Genomic DNA, 25,401 nt, shown 5'->3' with positions numbered 1-25,401 from the left:
TAAACAATTGGCACTTTCAGCCCATTTATTTCTATATGTATCTCAACTATACTAAGTTTAAGAGTTCTTATCATTACTATCACTACTTTTTTAGAAAATACGAAAAAATCAAATAATTGCACAAATACTGTTTACAAAGATAGAAATGCTGCTGAAATGAAATTTTGGACTGACAGGTGGTGATTATGTGATACTTTGAAATGTTTATCATCAACTGATGCATCAAAGATACATCTAGCATGCAAAGGGTGATGGAGAGATATGTGAATGCTTAACAATTTAAAAGCTGAGGAACTTGCCTGTGGTCCAGTGGATAGGACTCTGCGCTCCCAATGCAGGGGGCCCATGTTCAATACCTGGTCAGGGTACTAGATCCCGTGTGCGTGCCACAATTAAGAGTCCCCATGCCTCAACTAAGAAGCCCGCATGCCTCAACTAAGAGTCCACATGCTGCAACTAAGAGTCTGCATGCTGCAACTAAGAAGTCCACATGCAGGAACTAAAGATTCTGCATGCTGCAACAAAGACCCCACGTGCCACAACTAACACCTGGCGCAGCCAAATAAATAAATAAATAAATTTTAAAAATAAATAGAAGTTGAGAATCTCCCGTATTTGCTTTCCTACAAAAGAAATACAGAACTCTGTTGGCTGACTCTGACCACTAGTGTGGTTAGGATAGTTTTATTGGCCATCTTGATCTTCTTGCCACCTACCTAAAGGACTGGTTACCTTTTATGTCATAAGAAGGCAACTGTTAAAAATCAAAAGCTTCCAGCTATAGCCAGTTGATACATTTTGTAGACAGAACTCTGGGATGACTGCTAAGATTTCTGCCCTATGTTGTATAATCACCTCTGCTTGAGAATGAGCAAAACTGTGAATATGGTGGTTGTTGCTCCCATGATTATGTTACTTTATATGGCAGAAGGGATTTTGCAGGCGAAATTAAGTTCCCTAATCAGTTTACTTTGACTTACTCAAAAGGGAGATTATCCTGGGTGAGCCTAACTTAATTGTGTGAGCCCTTAAAAGGAACTGCACCCTTCCTGAAGCCAGAGATTCAAAGTGTGACAGAGGATCTATGGAAGGGGGCTATATGGCATAGACCTGACAGTGGCTGCTAGTAGCTGAGAATGGTCCCCAGATAACAGACAGCAAGGAAGCAGGGACCTCAGTCCTACAATCACAAGGAAATGAATTCTGCCAACAACCTAAGGAAGCTTAGACGTGCAACTTTTCCCAGTCAAGCTTCCAGATGAGGACTCACCTGGATGACACCTTGACTTCAGCTTTGTATGACCCTAACCTGTGCTGGACTCATGACTCACAAAACTGGGAGGTAATAAATTTGTGTTAAGTCACTAAGATTGTGGCAATTTGTTACACAGTAATATAACAATAATACAATCAGTGCGGGGGTGTAGATTCCATTTGCAACAGCAGCAAAATACATAGTAGCCATGATAAAGAATATATGACCTATATAAGGAAAAATTTTACCTATGCATAAAATAGGATTTGGATAAATGGGGAGCTATATTATGTATCTAAATGGGAAAATTAAATATTTTAAAGATGTCACTCTTGAAGGAGTTTTTATGGGACTTCCCTGGTGGCGCAGTGATTAAGAATCCACCTGCCAATGCAGGGGATATGGGTTCGAGCCCTGGTCCGGGAAGATCCCACATGCCGGGGAGCAACTAAGCCCGTGTGCCACAGCTACTTAGCCTGAGCTCTAGAGCCCGCGAGCCACAACTACTGAAGCCCGCGCGCCTAAAGCCCGTGCTCCGCAACAAGAGAAGCCACCACAATGAGAAGCCCGCGCACCGCAACGAAGAGTAGCCCCCGCTCGCCGCAACTAGAGAAAGCCCACATGCAGCAACAAAAACCCAATGCAGCCAAAAATAAAATTGAAAAACAAAAGTTACTAACTGTATGAAAAAAAAACTCTATAAAAAAAGGCGTTTTTATGACAGATAAGAAATGCATTAATAGTTCACTAGTGGGACTTCCCTGGTGGTCCAGTGGTTAAGACTTTGTGCTTCCACTGCAGGGGGCACAAGCTCGATCCCCAGTCGAGGAACCAAGATCCTGCATGCCAGGCAAGACAGCCAAAAAATTAAAAAAAAATTTTTTTAATTTAAAAAAATAGTTCGATAGAAAAAAAAGTTAAATATTTGAACAGAAAATATGTAGAACACTTGGAAATCTTCAGGAAAGATCACTCTGGAAATAGCACCTAGGACTTTAATCCATAACCCCCAATGTAAACTAAAAATCTATAATGGTAGAATGGGTCTAAGTATTAAACCAAGAAAACTCAAATTCCAGAGGTAGTAAGAAAAATGACTTTGCAAACCCACAGAGGTATAGAAGTAAGCATAGAGAGAGCGAAGTTAATCAAATCCATAGTGGGAGTACTTTTATGATAATTTTAGGATCTGAGAGACAGGGTATGTGAAAGCCCTCTGTATGCTGTAAAGCACTTATACATTATTATATATTATCTTTGAAATATAGATAACAATATCTGGTTTACTTATCTTACAGTGTAATTTAATTAACTATGTGAATGTGTAGATTAAAAATGCATGGATGTTAACACAGGATTAGCTAATTGCTAATCTCGACCCCAAATTCACACAGAAAGGGACCATCTGAAGTCACTGGGCGGTAGTAGTGGCAGCAGTAACAGCAGCAAGAATTGTGGATAGAAGACAGACTCTGGTGGTGCCCTCTTCTCCTCTCCAGCCTGTAGACTGCTGCCACCACACTGGTTTGGCATCATCTGGGACCCTGTTCAGCTTTACACAGGGCCGGTTTCATGGGTGAGCAGCCCGTGTGGCTGCACTAAGACGGGTCCCATGCTTGGTGTATTGCTCTGTTAACACTGTCTTGAAATTCTTAATAATTTTTTAACAAAGGACCCTGAATTTTTATGTGCACTGGGCTCCACATATTATGCAGCCAGTCCTGGCTGTAGAACCCATTTGGATGTTTGTTTCTTCTGACAAACAGGAATGGAATTTACCTGAATTTAGGCACTGGCCCAGGAGTGAACATTCCTAGAACTGCCCTGAACTGCTCCCTTGCCAGACTGTTCCTTCTTTTTAATATCCATCTGTTGGGCCCACCATAACTTCCCAGAACCTGGCTGGGTCTGTAAAGAGAACCCTGCTGCGCTGAATTTGACCTCAGCATCAGCGCCATTCTGTTGGCAACCTCTATCGTTGCCAAGAGGTTGTGGTGTGGCAAGACATCTGTCCTGCCTGACTCCAGCCAGTGGTGTATAAAGGAACTCCTGCTCCAGCCTGACCCTAGCTGGTGGGTGGCCTGGGTCTCTGAGGATGCTTTCTTCCAGAATGGACAAAGGAGAACAGAGGGGGTTAGAAAAAGCTAATTATCAATCAGAAGTCAAGAGTGACTGCTCAAAAGTGGACTTCTACCACTGAGTGTTGCCTAACCTCCCGAGCCTCAGTTTTCTCATCTGTAAATGGGGCAAGCAGAGGAGGTATCAACTTCCACAGTACTGCCAAGAGGACAGCGAGTATGCGTTAAAGACTATGTGGTTCCTGGAGCTTTGTGTTAGCACTCTGTGAAGCACGGGTTCTTAATTATGTGGGTCATGGGCCCCTGGGAGAACCTGATGCTATCTATGACTCCTTCCCACCCCTTCCTAAGCGCCCCAGAAACGTCATCTCTCAAAAGAGCTCGCCCACGGTGCCAGGGTTTGACCCAGGTGTTCCTGGACCCAGGTGAAGGCACGGGCCTCTTCAATGCTCATTTCAACGGTGCCGTCTCCACTCGGTTCTCGAAGCCTCCACCTGTGGTTCACTAAACACGGCCACCCGCATCCGCACCACCCCTCCCAATCCCAATCCCCTCCCCCGCCTCTGCAGGGGGCTGATCCCAGCGGTCTGCACAGCCCCCGAGGGTCCGCGCGGGCAGAGCGGCCGCAGGAGGGGGCGGGCCCGGCTGTCGGCCCGCCCCGCGTCGGGATCGGGGTGAGGGCTCCGACCTATGACGGGAGGGAAACTCCTGTGTCCGGGGGGCGGGAGGGAGAGGGGCGGGGGGAAGCATGCGGCTGAAAGGCGCATTGATGCAGCCGGCGGTGGCCTCGGAGCGCGGCGGGGCCGGATTGTGATCACGTCCCGGCTCCCGGGTCGTCGCCTCCTCCTCCTCCTCGCCTGCTCTGCGCGTCCCGGGGCCGCCGCGCGCCATGCGCCTCCAGGGCCCCGCCACCGCCTCCCCGCAGCGGCTCCTCGGCCTCCTGCTGCTCCTGCTGCTGCAGCTGCGGGCGCCGTCGAGCGCCTCCGAGACCCCCAAGGGGAAGCAAAAGGCTCTGCTCCGGCAGAGGGAGGTGGTGGACCTGGTGAGTCCGGTGGAGGGGACAGAGCCCCGAGCGGGGACGGGGGAGGGGGTGTATGTCTTGCGTGCGCCTGGGGGTCCCGCTTTGTCTGAGTCTACGCGGAAGGAAGGACCTGGGCTTTGCGGGTAGTGGAGTCCTGGAACTGGCGAGGGAGACCGATATGAGAGGGCCATCGTGAACCAGAGATGCCCCACGGGTCGTGTGGGACGCCCCAGAGTACAGGGAGTCGCCCAATAATTTCTGACCTCTGAGCCCCCATCGATTCCCGCCCCCCAGGGATGGAGAGGGTTAGGGCTGCAATGAGAGTAGAATGAGGAGCTTGGGTAGGTTAGAACGTGGGCCAGGGAGCTGCCTGGGACACCCTGGACTAACTGACCTCCTGGGTGGGCCTGGGCCAGGGACTTGCAACGTGTCCGCTCTTGGGGCTGGTGGCCACATCTGCCAGCGGGAGAGAATAACAATCCTCACCCAACATCCGTCCAACTCTTTGTAACTTGATGACAGTGAGTCATGTTGGGTCATCTTCCTAGGGAGTATGGGCTGCAGTTTACTTTGTTGGACGACCACAGCTGGGCCAGGAGTTGTTCAGAGGGTTTACGATCAGAAGGGGAAACGAAGGGGCCCAGCACTAACCCTCCAAGGACCCATTTCATTGTTCTGTTTAGACAGATGGGCAGCCCTTCCAGACACCCTGGGTCTTCAGCCTGTGACCACCAGGTAGGAGCATCACAGCTGAACTAAGGGAGAAGACAGTTACCAGCAGAGCAAATAAATAGCCCAAGTGCTTTCTGAAGGGGTAATCTATGGGAAGGTCTGTTTACTTAAAGCTCTTTCCTTCTAAAAGTCAACAAACCCAGTGAAGGGCAGAGTGGTTCTCTACCCTGGAGCAAGAGTGATCATTTCAAAACCACCATATTCCTTGGCATACAATAAACTTCAATCTTTAAGCAGACAAATATGGGTTACAGGCATTGCAGGACATAAGAGGGGGCATTTTTTTGATAAAAAACTGTTTCGAATTTGTCAAGCTGCCATTGTAAACTGAGCTAATAAGCCAAGCTCCCTGGCAGCTAGTTCTATGCCAGATTCAAAAGCTCTGTAAAAAAATTCCTGCCGTTCCACACTGCACTTTTTGGTGTGGTGCTATGTAATTTTGCTCCACAAAGCAGACTGTGTGTTCAGGGCTACAGTTCTATTTTTAGTGCCTAAATTGTTTAAAACTCTACCAAATGAATGTGGTTCATGTGCAGTCTGCATTTTATGAATCTGTCGTTATGATACACAAAATACCCCCTTTCCCTATAAAGCTAGCAACTTTATTTCTTTCCCTCCAAGGATTTACAGTACCTGCGGTTTCCCACAACTCTAGCCCGACTTGGAAAACTTTATTGTGCAGCCTGGCTCAGGTGCATCCTGTAGATTGGATTTGGTTTTGCTGGGGGGAAAGAATCCACACAGTCATTAAGGTTTCAACAGATTCTATAAAGCAGCTTCTTTGTACGGGATCTTTCAAAGCCTTCCTTTCAAGCGTGCAACAAGCTCTGCCCCCTGGTGGCCAGTGAAAGAAACAGGGGTTCCTTCTGCAGACATTCATGGAACCCCTACCTGATACTAATCATGTGCTGGGTTAGTGAAAGAAGTGAAAGAAGGCAGATGTAATACCTGTGGAACCGAATTCAGTAAAATTATGTGGTCTCTGAAATGCAGTTTTTAGATAAAAAGGTGAATAAAAATTCTCAACCATGGCGCAATTGACTTTTGGGGCTAGATGATTCTTTGTTGCTTTGTTGTTGTTTGTGCATCTAGCATGCTTAGCCGCATCCCTGCCATCTACCCACTAGGTGCCAATAGCAACCTCTCCCTCCCAAGCTGTGACAACCGAAAATGTCTCCAGACATTGCCAGGTATCCTCTGGGGGACAAAATTGTCCCCCGTTAAGAACTGCTCATATATAGAAAAATAAAACTTTGCTCTGAGGGGAATAACAGTGAAAAAAAAAATCAAAGAATACCAGAAGTTTTATTGTTTCTCCCTTCCCACTTGAAATCTACGTGTAAACATTGCATATATCTGCTAGTGAAAGTAACCTATCTACTAAATGAAAATTAAAGTATATCTACTAAGTTTAAATTTAAATCTACTAAATAAAGTATATCTACCAAAATGAAAATTAAGTGTAAAATTAAGCCAACTAGAATGTTTTATACTTTAGCATCTCTTTGAGTACTTTTGCAATTTTGTTAAATACGTTTCTTATTATTTCTCTGGCAGCAAATAAATAGAAGTTTTTTCTTTTTTTTTTTTCTTTCAGGAAAATGGCACTGGTCAAAGTCATAAAAATCATTTAGCAAAATAAAGATCAAATTGGTGATGTGAGAAGATTGATTGGCAAACATTAGATACATAAGGATCTTTCCTAGGCAGTGTCATTACTGAATTTAATAATATGACCATATCCAATCCTAGATGGTGAAATTAAAAAATAAGCTTTGTTAGAGAAATGCAAATCAAAACTACAATGAGGTATCACCTCACACCGGTCAGAATGGCCATCACCAAAAAATCTACAAACAATAAATGCTGGAGAGGGTGTGGAGAAAAGGGAACCCTCTTGCACTGTTGGTGGGAATGTAAATTGATACAGCCACTATGGAGAACAGTATGGAGGTCCCTTAAAATACTAAAAATAGAACTACCATATGACCCAGCCATCCCACTACTGGGCATATACCCTGAGAAAACCATAATTCAAAAAGAGGCATGTACCACAGTGTTCATTGCAGCACTATTTACAATAGCCAGGACATGGAAGCAACCTAAGTGTCCATCGACAGATGAATGGATAAAGAAAATGTGGCACATATATACAATGGAATATTACTCAGCCATAAAAAGAAATGAAATTGAGCTATTTGTAGTGAGGTGGATGGACCTAGAGTTTGTCATACAGAGTGAAGTAAGTCAGAAAGAGAAAAACAAATACCGTATGCTAACACATATATATGGAATCTAAAAAAAAAAAAAAGGCTCTGATGAACCTAGAGGCAGGACAGAAATAAAGATGCAGACGTAGAGAATGGACTTGAGGACACGGGGAGGGGGAAGGGTAAGTTGGGATGAAGTGAGAGAGTGGCATTGACATATATACACTACCAAATGTAAAATAGATAGCTAGTAGAAGCAGCTGAATAGCATAGGGAGATCAGCTCCGTGCTTTGTGACCACCTAGAGGGGTGGGATAGGGAGGGTGGGAGGGAGATGCAAGAGCGAGGGGATATGGGGATATATGTATACATATAGCTGATTCACTTTGTTATACAGCAGAAACTAACACAACATTATAAAGCCATTACACTCCAATAAAGATGTTAAAAAAAAAAGCTTTGAAGTTATTTTAATATATAAGGAATCTTGATTTTTTTTGTTCTCACTGGACAGTATATTTATAGAGAATGATAGTATTAGATCATTTATACAAATAGGGATTGTTAAAGTAAAAATTTAAATGAATTGGGCTTGCGGTTTGAAGGGTCTAATAATGGACCAATTCAGGGATAGGCACGAGGATTAGGCAGATGGAGATCCAGCTTTACCACCGATGCAGCTGTATTGCTGTGGGTGGCTTATGGCTATGTGTGTTACCCAGCAGGTTTGCTAATGCTCTCTTCCCCAGTCCTAGTCCACTCAAGGGAGTGGACACACTTGCCCTGGGCCACTATCTCACATGGTCTTGAGGAAATAATAAGAATAATCATGGCTGACTATATACTATGTGCCAGGTACTGCTCTAGCACATTTTATGTATTATCTCACTTAAATCTCCTACAAGGTAAGAATCTTTATTATTTTTCCCCATATTTCAGTTAAGGAAACAGGCATTGAAATGTTGAATAACTTGCTCTATCTCACATAGCTAATAAATGGTGGAGCCAGGATTAAAATCCAGAGTATATGACTCTAGAATCTATCACTCAACTTCTACGTGATACTACGGCACCACCCCCCCAAGGAAAACAGAGATAATCGTAGCACTTAAGAGTTTGTTAGATTACTGCCACCGTATTAAAGACTAATGGTCACTTGCAATGAGATTATTTATTCCTTCTTCTTGGTGGAGAGGGCTGAGTGGGGTTGGAGGCCAGAAGTGTTCCAACACTTCCTCCACATGAAAATAGGGAGGAGAAGCATGTGTGCTTATCCAGCTTAGAGATATTGCCAGTGTAAGATAACTATTGAGTTAAGATTTTATTTTATAATTATATCTCTGAGAATTTATCTTAGGGAAATAATTGAAAAGAAGAAAAAAGCTATGTGGATAAAGATTTTCATTACAATAATGTTAACGATAGAAAAAAAATAGAAATAACGATCCCAAAATAGTGCAATGTTTGCATAAAATTGTAAAAGTATAATTCTGAAATCCAAGTCTCTTTACAATATGTAGGGTTAGAAGAAAAGAGCAGTATATCAAATTATGTCTACCTTAGAATACAGCCATTTAAAAATTGTGTATGCTTTTTTTTTTTAAGATTTTTATTATTTATTTATTTGGTTGCACTGGGTCTTAGTTGTGGCAGGTGGGCTCCTTAGTTGCATCTACAGGACTCTTTAGTTGTGGCATGCGAACTCTTAGTTGCGGCATGCATGTGGGATCTAGTTCCCTGACCAGGGATTGAACTCCGGCCCCCTGCATTGGGAGCACAGAGTCCTATCCACTGCACCACCAGGGAATTCCCAAAAATTGTGTATGCTCTTAATGAGCAGTAGAAAAAAGCAGACAAATGAAAACATTTTCTCTTCTTTGATTGTGTGTATGTGTAAAGTCTGCAAAAAAAAAAAAAAAAAAAAAGAATAGGAAAGAAATCCTAATATTTTAGAAATAAGTTTAAAAATCGGTTCTTTATATATAAAAAATAACTCATCTGGAACATGGGCAAGTGGTATGAAGGGATTCTTGACTCCAAGTCCTCAAAGTAAATGCAGTTCTGATCAGACTGAGTCTTTGAATCTTAAGTGAAGGGAGTTTTTCCCCCTTTCTTTTTTCTGTTGCAGTATAATGGCATGTGCTTACAAGGGCCCGCGGGGGTGCCTGGGCGAGATGGGAGCCCTGGGGCCAATGGCATCCCTGGTACCCCTGGGATCCCAGGTCGAGATGGATTCAAAGGAGAAAAGGGGGAATGCCTGAGGGAAGTCTTTGAGGAGTCCTGGACGCCTAACTATAAGCAGTGTTCGTGGAGTTCACTGAATTATGGCATAGACCTTGGAAAAATTGCGGTAAGTAAAGTCTGAATTATTTTAAAGTTGAAGTAAAACTTAAAGGTTTTCATAGTTGAGTGGTAATTTTAAGTGTGATTTTATTTTATTTTTACTAAAAGACAAAAAATATTAAGGAATGTGTACCATGTGACTTCTAACTTAGAATTAGTGAAAACATTGATAACATTTCAGAATTAATTTTATAAAGCTCTTTCTGAGATAAATATATCACCATATTATTTTAACCCTAACAATACTTAAAATAACTTACTCTTTTTTTTTTAGTGGAAACAAAAAGGGAGAGCATAGGTGTCTGTGTTGGACAGTAAGCAACTTTCCAATCTTGTCCTAAAGTGAATTTAAATTAGTCTAAGAAATTCTGCTGTGGTTCCAGATATAAAGGTGAAAAGAAATATCCAAGAAATTAACACATGATTGGAATTATCTAGAGGTGGGAAGTCCATTGGTATTTGTCCTTATTCTGGGTAGCAGGCCCAGCTTAAAATTGCTAAGCTTAAGAGAAGTAGAATGGACCAGAGATACACTACAATGACCATTTAAAATTATTCTGTAATATTTAGGGAGAAAAATTACTCAAAATAGCCTATCTGGCAATGCATTTGGATTAATGACTCAGTCACTTTGATTAGTGTTTGCTTCCAAAGTAACTGGCAAGTCCACTGGGCTGGCACAGAGTTGAAGTTGGTGCCATTTCAAGCCTCTTTCTTCTTTTGTTGACAGACTCTGTACACGGTTCTATATCCACAATATATTATTCCTTGATATTAACCACTACTACCACCAGGCAAATAGAAGAGATTTTATTTTCATAAAGCTCTCAGGTTCTAAGTAGCAATCTGTGTATTATCCCTGCTCCTCTTTCAGCTCTTTAATGTCCGCTCTATTATCTATAAAAATGTTAGAGACTGTCTTGATTTGATTTCCGTGTGGTAGAATTTCCATATAGCTTCCATAGTTTGGTGACTGACCAGTTATATTTTCACACGTGATTTCTTAGAAAGCATTTTGTTAACATGTTGCCTACTTCTTTAAACACCTGACATTGATAGACTGGTTGCTTATTTATAGTTCATCAAAAGTTGCTTGGGCTTCCCTGGTGGCGCAGTGGTTGAGAGTCTGCCTGCCAATGCAGGGGACACGGGTTCGAGCCCTGGTCTGGGAAGATCCCACATGCCGCGGAGCAACTGGGCCCGTGAGCCACAACTACTGAGCCTGCGCATCTGGATCTTGTGCTCAGCAACAAGAGAGGCCCCGATAGTGAGAGGCCCGCGCACCGCGATGAAGAGTGGCCCCCGCTCGCCACAACTAGAGAAAGCCCTCGCACAGAAACGAAGACCCAACACAGCCATAAATAAATAAATTAATTAATAAAATAAAATAAGATTAAAAAAATTAAAAAAAAAAAAAAAGTTGCTGGCTGAGTTCTCTCTAAAAACTTGCCCTGTGGACTCTGGATTATTAATACAATATGTTTTCAAGTTCCTTTTAGCAGTGGTCAGAATGGGTTTGGGAGCCTTCTACAGGTAAAAGGTAGTAGGACCATGAGCCAATAGACAAACAAATTTTGCAAAGACCTGGGTCTTATCATTGTGTCATATAGGTAAAGACTAAAAACCCCACCTATGCTTTACTCCTGATACTGTTTTCTGTTGCTTAAAAAGAAACAGGTTAGGGACTTCCCTGGTGGTCCAGTGGTTAAGACTTCGTGCTCCCAATGCAGGGGGCCTGGGTTCGATCTCTGGTCAGGTAGCTAGATCCCGCATGCCGCAACTAAAAGATCCCGCACAAGGCAATGAAGATCTCGCATGCCTCAACTAAGACCCAGCGCAGTCAAATAAATATTAAAAAAAAAAAAACAGGTCAAAGTAATATATATGGGCAGTGCTAGTCTAGAATGTAAGTTCCATGAGGGCAGGGATTCTGTGTTGTTTACTGTTGTATCTGTAGTATCCAGAACGTAGGAAATAATTTTGGAATAAAAAGAAAAGTAAATATATAGACTGTTTTGGTCTAAAATACTGAAGACTGGCTGTTTTTGGTAAAAACTGAAAGATACCCTCAATGGCGTGAATAATTCTAAGAAAGCCATAATTCTATTTTCTTAGAGTTTCTAATATCAGAGTCTCTTTTCCATTTGCAGAGAACTGCTTTCCCTCTGTAAAAGCTAAGCTTTTTAAATGCAGTTTGGGGAAAAGGATAGTTAAATAAAATGCACAATACAATCTGAAAGCATCTTTTTAATTAAAATTGAAAATGCTAATTAAACCCTATTTCTGTGTTTGTGACAGGAGTGTACATTCACAAAGATGCGTTCGAACAGCGCCCTAAGAGTTTTGTTCAGTGGCTCGCTTCGGTTAAAATGCAGAAGCGCATGCTGTCAGCGTTGGTATTTCACATTCAATGGAGCTGAATGTTCAGGACCTCTTCCTATTGAAGCCATAATTTATTTGGACCAAGGAAGCCCTGAACTGAATTCGACAATTAACATTCATCGCACTTCTTCTGGTATGTAGAATGGTGACGTTGCAGAATGTGCCTCAGATCTTTAGAGACCAAAGATTAGTTTTGAGTCCACTATCATGGTAGGTCATAGCAAGCTTTCTGTGCATAATTCTCCATCCTGGTTGCATTTCAGAATTTCTTATAGATCTTTTAAAAACTATGTGGATGCCTGAGTCTCATCTCTGATCACCTGAATCAGAATCTTGGGGTAAGTCCCCAGCAGCTGTATTTTTTAAAAGATCACAAGGTTGAAAATCACTGAGTTAGATGAAATGGCGAAATAGCCAATAATGCCGTAGAGCAGTGGTTTTCAACCTTAGCTATACCTTGTGTTCAACTGGGGAACTTTAAAAAATCACCGTGCCTGGGTAACACTCCTCCATGAAGGCTGACTTAACGGGTCTGGTTGCACCTCAGGCAATGGAACTTCCAAAGTCTCTCCTGGTTATCTCAATGTTCAGCCAAGCTTGAGAACCACTGGCTTAGATTGATAAGAAGGCTGATTTCTCTGCCTTGTTCTTTAAAAAGGTAGGTACAGTCTGCTGCATTTGTAAAAGAGAACATTTCTATATTGTTCCTGCATTCTCTGTTTGCTTCTACCTCCTATAAAAGAAACGACATTCAATTAAACCAGTGGTCACTTAAGCTGTTAAAAAAAAAAAAACCTTGGACTTCCCTGGTGGTCCAGTGGTTAAAACCCTACGCTCGCACTGCAGGGGGCGCGGGTTCCATCCCTGGTCAGGGAAGATCCCACATGCTGTGCGTGGCCAAAAAACCCCAAAACTATTGGGTTTTTTGTTTTGTTTTGTTCTGTTTTTGTTGAGTTTTTTGGGGTTTGTTTTGCTGTATTTTAAGGTTCATTGAAAGAGTTTAGAAGCTCCCAAAAAGTAGAAGGGGAAAAAACTACCTATTAATGTCATCACCCAGACACACCACTATGAGTATTTGGCTGCCAGCTATTTTGCTTTCTTGAGTTGCTGTGTGGCAGGAGCTGGGAGTGTGGCACACCATAACACAACACATGCCGAGAGAATCACAAGGTGTCGATAGCGATAGCTTCATTTCCCTGATTTCTTGAAAGGATTTCTCACGAATCTTGTACTTAAAAATGTCAGAGGGAAGAGAAGAGATCCCCTCACTGCTAACCAGAAGAAATATTTCAGCATTCTTAGGGATCAAGTCAGATACTGATCCCCCAAATTAATAGAGCACATTTATCCCTAAGAAATCAAGGGCATCCCTTCCATTTTCTTCCTCAGATCCCCACAATATCCTCAAGATGTAAAGAAGATACTTTAACCCCTTCTCTCTGCACATAGAGGAGGTCCAGGGAAATAAAGTGTCTTACCCTGAACAGTCGACTCTGTCCTGGAGAGCAGAAACCAGAGCCCTGCTCTCTTGTCTCCCAAGACAAGGTTTGATCAGATGAAAAAGCCTTTTCACTAAGTTCTGTGCTATAAAGGAAGAGGTGCTTTCCATCTGAGAAGCAGTAACTAAAATTTTTAAAATCTGGGTATAAAATACAAAATTTGACTAGGAAGTGATATGTGTTTAAATAGTAGTTGATATAAGCAACTTACTTTCTATTGCAGTATCTTTAAATGTGTGTGTTAATATCTTGCTATAATGTAAGCTCTCAGGCCTAGGAACTGTGACCTATACATACATATACTTTGTAAATTATTTAACATAGCATTTCCCAACCATGTTGTGGAAACTTATTTGGTGTGATCAGTTGGGTAGAATGTCAGAAGTAATTTGTTATTCATAACAGTTTTTGTCTTAAGATGAGTTAAAGGTTACCTCTATAATAAATTCACTTTCCCTTGCACACTGATACTCTTTCTTGAGGGAAAGGAAAGGGATGCACTTACAGTTTGCACATCAGAGGATGACATTAAGCCTTGGATATGTCCATGGGAGTTTGACATACATTAGGATGTCATCTTCTTACCTGGATCTAGGAGGAAAACAGGTTGAGAACCCCTAATCCAACATAGTTTAAGTGCTTAATAAGCTGCAATACTACCTTATCACAAAAAAAATGTTCATTCATTCAAAAAACATTATTTCATTTGTTAAAGACCATGAAGTGACCACTTGACTCTCCCCGTCCCGTGTGAGGCTGACACTGAACGCAAACTTGTCTGACCTCCTGTGGGATGAAGTGAACAAATTTTTAGGCCGTGGATGTCAAGACCTTGGGAGAACATGAGGATTTCCAGGCTTTCTCACCTGGCATGATACTGAGAATTCTAGATTAAATGGGACTGTGGGCACGCACTGCTTAGTTCTCCCAACTTTGAAAGGGGCCTGAACCAGTCACAGGTCCCCAGATTCAGAGGGACTTGCCTTCAATTCACTGATGTCACAGCTGGTGGAAGCAGATTGCTTTAGGCCTGCAACCCCTGGCTCGGTTCAAATGCACTAACCTTAACCAGATAGGAAAACTAACCAGTCACATGTGGTCATCCCTACCCTACTTATATGTAAGAACCCGTTTTCTTAAAGAATGTGCCAATCTGCCAACCTTTTCCCCCTGACACAGACGTCAAAGGGGTTGTACCTTTTGCCTATTAAAATCAACACTGGGGGAATTTTTTTTAATGTTGGAGAAGAGCCTTGATAAGAAGGAATGCAACTTATATATATTAGTATGTGAAAGTCGAGAGGACCTGTGAAAAGGCACTTGTTTATAAAGCATAAAAACACAGAGGAAAAACAGGATTTACTTAGTTTTTTGTTTTTTTCATGGTGAGGAAATTCTGGATTGAAGGACTGATATAATGATTACGCTAGAATTTTCTTTTAATGTTATAAAAGTCCTTTTTTCTTCTAGTTGAATACCATCAAGTGTATACAGGTAAGTGTTGGAAAGGGCTTTCTTTACAAAAGACTTACATATCACGTCGAAGTCTTGGCTTTTAAAAGTGTAGGCTTCCTTTGTTTAGTCAAATAAATTGCTTTTTTTTGTTTTAGGTCATCTCTGTAACTAAACAAAGTCTCCCTTTATGATTAAAACCTCTAAGAAAATTCTCCGTGAAGCTTATTTCATAGAATGGATATGTATACATCTTTTAAAAATATTTATGTGCTAAGAAAAAGAGAACTTATCTGTATAAGACCTTTATTAAGTATTAGCATTTTTAATTCCCTGTACATTAAGTAGATTTAACCTAGCTTGCTGAAGTAATACAGTTGAGCTAAAGGTTTTTGCTTTTTGTTCTATAGAGATCTGTAATTCTCACCTTGTTTTGCAGTGGAAGGACTCTGTGAAGGAATTGGTGCCGGCCTAGTAGACATTGCTATCTGGGTTGGAACTTGCTCAGATTACCCGAAAGGAGATGCCTCTACGGGATGGAATTCAGTGTCCCGTATCATTATTGAAGAGCTGCCGAAATAAATCCTTTCGTTTTTGTTCCCTACCTCTCTTGTATTATACCTTTGAATGGTTCATTTTAGTGACCCCTTATATAATTTTTATGTGTACATCTGAATGAAAAAACACAATTAAATGTGTTTACAGACCAAAGTGTGATTTCACACTGTTTTTAGATCCAGTATTCATTTTCCTTCCATCAAAACTGGTTTTGGGATTTTTGTAGAAAATTAAAATACTTTCTTCATATTCCCATTCCCTGAACCTATAATTTGGAATGTTATTGCGGTCTCCGTTTCTTTCCTGTTCTCTTAGTGTAGCACTTTTTAAAATATAAAAGCTACCAGTCTTTGTATGAGTTGTAAATGTTCAGAATTGTTTTATATCTGTGAAATAAAACTTATTTCAAACAACTTTAATATCTTTAACGTAATTGCCACTAAAATGAGGGTTTCTGGTACTTTATATCTGGAAAGTTGAGGATAAACCTGATTTTGTATTTATCCGTTTAACAATCATGTTTTAAATTTGGTACATGTATAGTCCTGTTCCATATTTTGAGGGATACAAAGAGAAAGGGATATTTATGTGTCAGGAAATGCACTAGCACTTTACAAATTTTATCTTAATTTAACAAAGAGTAAAAAGACGGGGACTCTGGTCTCAAATTGCTTACCATTTGGTAGGGAAACTAAGATACACACAAAAATAACAAATCAAAGATTAATATGTTGATTGTGACAAAAGTTGTTGAAGAGGTGGTATAATTCAAAGAAAGACCTATCACTTCTGGCTGAGGTGATCAGAAAGAATTCATGATGAAGGAAGTACAGGTGTAAGACTGATAAAGTTAAGTAAATCCTGGGCTTGACTTGGAAGTGTCAGTATGAACTCATAAGGTATCCTAAATAAAGCTATAAAACAATTAACAGAATCTCCTAGCTTTGTTTACTGAAAAGACCTAGAAATAATGACCAAACTAGTAATGCCCGGATTGTGATCTCTATATACCATTTCCTACTAAAAGGAACTAAGGCACCTTGAAGAAATGGGTGATTTCAGCTCTGGGGCAGGAAATGTACAAGATGAGCCTGGAACATCTTGGCAACTATGAAAGACGACTCAACAGGATCCAAGAGCCAATGTGGATTGGTTCTCACTGGCAAAGATGATACGATTTAAGCATCAATGAAGATAACAACTGGAATGGTTTGAAACACATCAGATATGTTTAAATGCATGAGTTCATAATGATATTAAAATAAAATTCATTGGTCAACTTAGAGGATGCCAGGAAATCAACTTGTTACTTTGAAATTTGGGGAAAAAAGCAAAGCATTTGTTCTGCTTTCTCTACATGAACTGTATTTCTGGGTAACCAAATTGTTGATGAAGGAAAATTTCTCTATGGAATGTGTGTGTGTGTGTATTTTATAGTAATATATATTGGTATAGATAACAAATGAAGAAAGTGATGGGATATCCCTCTTTTCAACCCTGCATGATTTTAGGGCTCTAGCAATGATCATCAATGACTGATAACATTCCAACATGAAAAGAAGACTATGTGCCCCCTAAGGAAAGCACATAACACTACCCAAGAAGTTGTTTTGCAAGAAAGAATCAAACCTGGATCTGATTTAGCCTCCAGATACAACCGTTAAATTTTAGGCAATACGGGGGATAGAAGAATATGTTAATTGACATAGGATTATAATCAGCAAATCAGGACTATGGAAAACTTGAAAGACAACTGGGTTTCTTCAACAAATATACTGCAACAAAGGAGAAAAAGGAAAACATGGATTAAAAGAGATTTAATAGGTATTAACTCTTTTCGGTGTTTGGACTTTATTTGGATGCTTGAGATAGTTCAGGACATTTAAACATAGATATTTGATATAAAATGATTTTGGGTTTTGGTGTGAAGTAGTATTGTGGTTATTTTAAAATAGCACTTATATTTTAGAGATACAGAAATATTCAAGATAAAGTGATATGATGTCTGGAATTTGCTTCAGAATAACCTGGAAAGGAAAAGTGGGTGAGAGGGGGCCTAGATGAAATAATGTTGAAGATAGGTAGAAGTTAACCAAGATGGGTAAAAGTTGTGACAAATGGGGACTGGGATTAAGGACATATTGAGTGGAGACCAGAACATTAGTTAAGACCTCTTTGAATTGGCACAGACTGTGAAGGTATTTGTGTCCCATGTGAATGCCCGCCAAAGGACATCAACTGCACAGGAGGCTCTTAATGATGAGGTGGACAAAATAACTCGCTATGGATGTGAGTCAGCTTCTTTCTCCAGCACTCCAGTGCTAGTTCAATAGACCCCTAAACAAAGAGGCTGAGGTGGCAAGGATGGAGGTTATGTATGGATTCAACAACATGTAATTTCCCTTACTAAGGCTGGCCTGGCTAGTGCTTCTGCTGAGTGCCTAATGGGCCAACAGAGAGTCCAACCTTGAGTCTCTAATATGGCATCATTCCCAGGGGGACAAGCCAGTCACCTAGTGCAGGCTGATTACACTGGACTTATATCATGGAGGGGCAGAGGTTTGTTCTCGTGGAAATAGACATATATTCTGGATACAGATTTGTCTTCCCTGCCCTTAATGCTTCTGCTAGCACTACCATTCATGGACTCACAAGAATGCCTTATCCACCACCTTACATTCTAAACAGGATTGTTTCTTATATATATATATATATTTATTTATTTGGCTGTGCTGTTTCTTAGTTGCAGCACGTGGGATCTTCATTGCCGCGTGTGGGATCTTTAGTTGCGACATGCAGGATCTAGTTCCCTGACCAGTGATTGAACCCAGGCCCCCCTGCATTGGGAGCACGGAGTCTTAACTGCTGGACCACCAGGTAAGTCTCTAAACAGCATTGTTTCTGATCAAGAAACTTCATATCACAGCAAAGAAGTGCAGCGATAGGGCTTGTCCCATGGAATTAACTTGTCTTTCCACATCCCCCATCACCTGGAAGTGACTGGCCTAAATGAAAGGGGAAATGGCTTACTGAGGACTCATTGATGGTACCAGTTGGTAGACAACATCCTGAAAGAATGGGGTTCTGTCTTACAGGTGCAGTATATGCTTTGGATCAGAAAGCATTACATGGTGTTCTCACTCCTATAGCCAGAATACAAGTGGCAGAAGTGGAAGTGGCTTCTCTCACTATTACATCTTATAACCCATTTGCAGATTTTTGCTTCCTGTCCTGACAACTTTGAGCTCTGCTGGTTTGGATATCTAAGTATCCAGTAAGGGAATGCTTCTGCCAGGGGATACAACAATGTTTCCACTGAATTGGAAGATGAGACTATGTATTTAAAATAACAGAAATGTCTTTATCCCATGGTTTCTGTGGGTCAAGGATCTAGGCACAGGTTAGCTGAGTCCTCTGCTCAGGGTGTCACCGTGCTGAAATCGAAGTGTTGGCTGAGGCTGCAATCTCATCTGGGGCTCAGGGTCCTCTGCACAGGTCATGTGGTTGTTAGCAGAACTCAGTGCCTTGCAGCTGCGTGATTAACGTCCCTGTTCTCTTGCTGTCAGCGGGGGATGGCGCTCAGCACCTGGAGGTCGTTCTCAGGGCCTTGCCATGCGGCCCCTCCTATCTCAACATGGTTGTTTTGCTTCCAGACTAGCAAGAGAACTCTTCTGCTTTTTTATTGTTCTGAAACATGTTTTTATCTTTCATTTAACATTAAGAACATCTTTTTTGTTGTTGTTGTTGTTTTGGTGGGATTTTTTTGGTTTTTTTTTTTTTTTGGCCGCTAGTGCGGCATGCAGGATCTTAGTTCCCCGACCAGGGATCGAACCCGTTCCCCCCTGCAGTGGAAGCACAGAATCTTAACCACTGGATCACCAGGGAAGTCCCAAGAATGTCTTTTCATGTAGACGAATGTATGTTTACCTCATCCTCGTAAACAGCTACACAGCATTCCATTATAGTAATAAAATAGATCATCATTTATTTAGCTAGACCCTAGTGACTGATTGTTAACATCGCTTTCTATTCCCACTGTTCCAAACAATGCTGCAATGAAATTTCCTTGCACACACAGAGTATGTCCTGGGGCATTTCTGCAAATGTGCCTGTAGGGCAAATTATCCCTGGGTCCAAGAGGAAGCACGTTTCAAATTTTGATATATTACTGACTTACCCTCAAATATGACAATTTTCACTCCTGCCCATAGTGTTGGAGAATTTCTGTTCTCCCTACCCTAGCCAGCATGGGATATTATGAAACTTTTTTTTTCCTTCCAGTTTCCTTGAGATATAACGCATAATTATGCACGGCATAATGATTTGGCTTAAGTACATCTTGAGATGATTATCACAATAAGTTTAGTGAACCTCCATCATCTCATATAGATACAAAATAAAAGAAATAGAAAAAAAATTTTTTTTCCTACTGATGAGAACTTAGCATTTACTTTCTTAACAGCCTTCACAGATAACATACAGCAGTGTTAATTACATTTATCATGTACATTACATCCCTAGTACTTATTTCTATAACTGGAAGTTTGTACCTTTTGACTACTTTCATCCGCTTCCCCCTCCCCTCAATCCCCACGTCTAGTAACCACAAATCTGATCTCTTTTTCCATAAGTTTGTCTGTTTCTTTTTGAAACCTAATTGACCTACAACACTATGTTAGTTCCTTTTGTACAATATAGTGATTCGATATTTCTATACATTTCAAAATAATCGCCATGATAAGTCTGGTTGGCAACCAGCTGTTTGTTTTCTGAATCTACGACTCTGTTTCTGTTTTGTTGTGCTTGTTCATTTGTTTTGTTTTTTAGATTCCACATATAAGTGAAACCAAACAATATTTGCCTCTGTAAATATCTTCTCTCATTCAGTAGGTGGCCTTTTTTTTTTCGTGAATAGATGTTGAATTTTGTCAAAAGATTTTTCTTCATCTATTGAGCTGATCATATGATTTCTATTCTTCAGTTTGTTAATGTGGTGTGTCACACTGATTGGTTGGTAGATATTGAACCTCTTTCATCCCTGGAATAAATCCCACTTGATCATGGTGTATGATCCTGTTAATGTGTTGTTGAATTCAGTTTGCTAATATTTTGTTGAGGATTTTTACATCTGTGTTCATCAGTGATATTGGCCTGTAATTTTGTTTTCTTGTGTTCTCTTTGTCTAGTTTTGGTATCAGGGTGATGCTGGCCTCGTAGAATAAGTTCGGAAGAGTTCCTTCCTCTGCAATTTTTTGAACTAGTTTGAGATGGATAGATGTTAACTCTTCTTTAAATGTTTGGTAGAATTCACCTGTGAAGCCATCTGGTCTGGGATTTTTTGTTTGTTGGGAGATTTTTTATTACAGACTCAATTTCATTCCTGGTCATTCAATCTGTTCATATTTTCTACTTCTTCCTGATTCAGTCAGGAGATTGTACCTTTATCGGAATTTGTCCTCTTCTTCTAGTTTGTCCACTTTATTGACATATAGTTGTTCATTGTAATCTCTTATGATCCTTTGTACTTCTGTGGTGTTTGTTGTAACTGCCCCTTTTTGTTTATGATTTTATTTTGGGGGGCCTTCTCTTTTTTTCTTGATGAGTCTGGCTAAAGGTTTATCAATTTTGTTTATCTTTTCAAAGAACCAGGTCTTAATTTCATTGATCTTTTCTATTTTTTTTTTTTTAGTCACTATTTCATTTATTTCTGCTCTGATCTTTATATCTTTCCTTTACTAACTTTGGGTATTGTTTGTTGTTCCTTTAGATGTAAGGTTAGATTGTTGAGTTGATATTTTTCTTGCTTTCTGAGGTAGACTTGTATCACTATAAAATTCTCTCTTAGAACAGCTTTTGCTGCATTCCATAGGTTATGGATTGTGTTTTCATTTTCATTTGTCTCCAGGTATTTTCTTATTTCCTCTTTGATGTCTTCAATGACCAATTGGTTGTTTAGTAGCATATTGTTTAGCTTCCACGTGTTTGTGTTTTGGGTAGTTTTTTCCTTGTAGTTGATTTCTAGTCTCATAGCACTGTGGTCAGAAAAGATGCTTGCTATGATGTATGGTCAGGCCCTCAAGATGGCTGTTCTCTTGCTCTCTGTACCTCCCCTGATCAACCAGTCCCTGCTTTACTCACATGACTCTCTAATCCTCTTAATTATAGGGCTTAATTAGTAACTGCCTACCTACTTGCCCCCTGCCCCAGCTGCTGGTTTCCCTGGTAATTGATGAGCTAATCTGGCATCAATTCACCCTATAAATGGTAGCCGCCTTCTCCCAGGAGTGGTGAGGGTTGTTTCCGTGTCCTGCCTGCTGTCTGCCACGCACAGTGAGGTGTTGCTCCAGGACCTTGCTTCATGTGTAAGTTTCTCTTATCCAATAAATCCCTGATGTCTCTGTTGCTGTCTCTGGGTGAGAAAACTCCTGAGAGCTGAGATGTCAGGACATAAGGATGGGAAACAGAAAGTTGTGGAGGTGATCGCGAGGAGGCCGTCTACTAGCATGTGGGGCCTTGTGGTAGCTGTGTACCATGAGAGGTGTCTTTTTCTTCCATTATGTTGATGATATCCTGTTAACCTAAGTCTTTTTCCAGTTTAAAAGTAGCAGCCCAGTGCTCCTCATTCATCTGACTGCACGGGGGTGGCTGGTGAATAGAGACAAAACTCAAGGACCTGGATTATCTACAAAAATACAAGCATACCCCTGACCTACCACCCCTAAACAATTACAGACACAGGCTTTAGGGATATGAATTCAGAGACAGACTTGTGAATTGAACATGGCCCGTTACCCGGGAGTGTTTGGTTGAGGTCTGTGGCAACAGCAAAATAATAAGAGTGCCCTTGGGCTTTTGATCCCAACTATGGAAGGGGGCAGAGCAATGATAGAGTGTGATGGAACAACAGCTATATGCAGTCTACGATACATTACAACAGGTGGAAGACATTACAAAAAAACTACCCGATTCTTTGAGCATGCAAAAAACCACTATTCATTTGTATGCAACATATAGGATCCCCGTGGACATCGATAGTGACCAAGGAATCTACTTTATTGGCCATGAAGTTCAGGAATGGGCCGATACAAAGGACATACACGGGCATTTCCACCTGCCTTACAACCCCACTGCTACCGGGCTATGAAGAGACTACTTAAACAACAATTGAGATGGGAAACTCACTCTTAACATGTGGACACATCCCAGGAGCAATCATCCCAGTGCCGACGCCATGTTAACCCGGAGGTAACTAGTCAACACTGTTCGAGTTCAACTGTTGACCACCGAAGGACTGTTGCCAACTACATCAGGACAGCAACTCATTTTTGCCCTTCACAGGATCTATCCCCAGGGGAACATATTATAAATAGCCCTTAGGACTGGCAGGTAAGTCCTCAGTGGTTTGGGTTTGCTGTCCCATTGGGGAATAGGATCAGAAATGTTTACAGATTTACAGATTTCACCTGTCTTCTACCCAGCCCCACCTCAGATTACTAAGGTAATTAATCCAGGCCTCTACTGTAGAAAGGCACCATTATACTAACCCTGTGCACTGTTACACCACCTCTCCAGTATTCGGCACTGGCTATGGAGACTGAGGGTGGGCAGGTGGTATGGTATTGCAGGCCAGGACAAAACGCTTAGACAGGAGTGGCATTACCTCAGGATGATGTTACTGCTTGTATTTTGCTTAACGGTCATGATCTTCCCTATATTGTGCCTGTTAGACATCTTGCATCTTGTCCTACTCTGAGTGAAGGGAATCTGTTTGTGGACTGGGTGACAATGGTGGCCTCACTGAGAAATGAGTTTGATTGCTGGCTCTACAGCAAAATGCCATTGTCAACCTCTGAGAGTCCATGAAAAATTGACTTGATAAGCACCTGGTTCCAAAGCTTGCCCAACTGTTGGACTGTCTGTATTGCATTTGTGGTATTTGGTTGCAGTTGCACTTCTACCTACCTGTCCTCAGGGATATAGCAGAAGAAGTATGGGCCAAGATTATAGAGGTCGTACAGGATATGTAAGGGTGGAGTGTTTGACCAGGCCGTTCAGGATGACTGTCCTCTTGCTCCTGTATATCCCCTGCTCAGCCAGTACCTGCTTCACTCACATGACTATCCAATCTTCTTAATTATAGGGCTTAATTAGTAACTGCCTATATGCTTGCTCCCTGCCCCAGCTGCTGGTTTCCCTGGTGATTTATGAGCCAACCTGACGTTAATTCCCCCTATAAATGGTAGCCTCCTTCTCCCCCGAGTAGCAAAGACTGCTGCCATGTCCTGCTTGCTGTCTGCCACGCACAGTGAGGTGTTGCTCCAGGACTTTGCTTCAGGTGTGTAAGATCTCTTGTCCAATAAGTCACTGATGTCTCTGTTGCTGTCTCTAGGCTCTTTCTTCAGTCTTGAGGCTGGCAACTACGAGGCTTGCAGGCCTGTGGGGTGCAGCCCAACAAACGATTTTAATCTTCAATTTACTGTGACTTGTCTTGTGGCCTAACATGTGATCTATCCTGGAGAATAGAACTTTTGCTTTTAAAAGATTTGCCTGATTAGGTAGGTTGGACCCACCCAGGATAATCTCCCTTTGAATTATAGTCAACTGATTAGGGACCCTAATTACATCTGCAAAATTCCTTTTGCCATATTGTTCTATAATCATGAAGGTGATATCCAATTGTATTTACAGGTCCCTACAATGCTCAAAGGCAATTACACTGGTGTTTACCCCAGGGGGCAGGAATTGTGGGATCCATCTTAGAATTCTGCCTACCACAGGCTGGCCCCCTGGCCATCTTACAGTCCTTATACCACTGAATCAACAGGTGAAAAAGGTTAATCTACTGGTGTTATGATCTCAGTTACCGCAGGATATTGCTTGCCTTTATAATGGAAGCAAGGAGGATTTTTTCTGGAACCCAGGAGATTTTCTGAGGTTCCTTTCAATACTTCCATGCCAACAGTAAAGATCAATGGAAAGCTACAGGAACTGGAAAAAGGCAGGACAATTGAGGATTCAGACCATTCAGAAGGGAAGGATTGAATCATTCTACCAGAAAAGAATCTGGAGCTGTGGGTTCTGGCTGTGGGCAAGGAAAATAGGGAATAAGTGGGTGAAGGTGGAAGCTATAGACGTCAACTCTGACCTCATGAATAACTACAGAAACCAGGACTGGTAGCTTTGCATATTTTCTGTTATATGTATGTGTTTATTCTAACTTCTCCTTCCCATTTTAATTTTATATAACACTAGGTGGAGGTCAACTTTACAATGTAGTCTTTAGTGGGACCTAAGACTGAAATTGAGGCCTAATTAATATAGGCAGCAATGGATTCAATGACCATTGAGGCTTTGTGTTTTACTTGGGGGAAGGGCAAGAACTTCACTTATCAGAGAGTTAGCTGTTTCTTGCTAAAATGTAGTTTCTTTGTTGGGCAGGCATTGAAATGTGTGTAGAATGTGCATATGAAAGCTGAGAAGTCAAAGGGGTCGACTGAGCTGGTTATGAACTTATTGCTTCCCAGCTCCAAATTCATTCTCCAGTTGCACACCCAGAGTGCTCAGTCCTTTGACTGCCTTGTAGCCCCAGCCCAGGAGGCTTGGTGATCACCTTGCTGCGGTCTTAAGAGGCACACCGCATGCTTCTGGCTTCATGCTGTAGCAACCCACAGCCCTCACCACGCACACTCCCAAGCATGACCCGACTTTCCTGCCCCCTGCAGGGCTGTTCCTGAGACCTTTCCAAGGTGGACAATGTCCGCTCTGGCTTGGCACCTGCAGAAACATCCCAGCTTCCTCAGCAACCTGCTTACATGCCTTGGCTTGCCTGTGTCCTAGGTGATTGTTTCCTATTTATCAGATGACCCTAAAC

General features: G+C 41.5%; 1 protein-coding gene across 1 annotated transcript; it reads left to right on the top strand.

Moving 5' to 3' along the window:
- The first annotated feature begins 4,089 nt into the window (after window positions 1-4,089).
- On the top strand, window positions 4,090-15,943 carry CTHRC1 (collagen triple helix repeat containing 1). The gene is made up of 4 exons (XM_082364460.1): window positions 4,090-4,375; window positions 9,425-9,646; window positions 11,938-12,154; window positions 15,412-15,943. Exons 1-4 carry the CDS (start codon window positions 4,223-4,225, stop codon window positions 15,552-15,554), a joined length of 735 nt encoding a protein of 244 aa, XP_082220586.1. The 5' UTR covers window positions 4,090-4,222; the 3' UTR covers window positions 15,555-15,943.
- The last annotated feature ends 9,458 nt before the right edge of the window (window positions 15,944-25,401 follow it).

This window comes from Balaenoptera borealis, assembly GCF_965194805.1.
Source record: "Balaenoptera borealis genome assembly, chromosome: 17".
Lineage (NCBI taxonomy): Eukaryota > Metazoa > Chordata > Mammalia > Artiodactyla > Balaenopteridae > Balaenoptera > Balaenoptera borealis.
The sequence above is the reverse complement of the archived record's forward strand: the minus strand, read 5'-3'. Positions and strand labels throughout refer to the sequence as shown.

Excerpts from the sequence above, each read along its gene's own strand:
- CTHRC1 (XM_082364460.1), top strand. The coding sequence starts at position 4,223 with ATGCGCCTCCAGGGCCCCGCCACCGCCTCCCCGCAGCGGCTCCTCGGC. Across the intron at positions 4,376-9,424 it reads AGAGGGAGGTGGTGGACCTG|TATAATGGCATGTGCTTACA; the intron begins GTGAGTCCGGTG and ends TTTCTGTTGCAG. Across the intron at positions 9,647-11,937 it reads TAGACCTTGGAAAAATTGCG|GAGTGTACATTCACAAAGAT; the intron begins GTAAGTAAAGTC and ends TGTTTGTGACAG.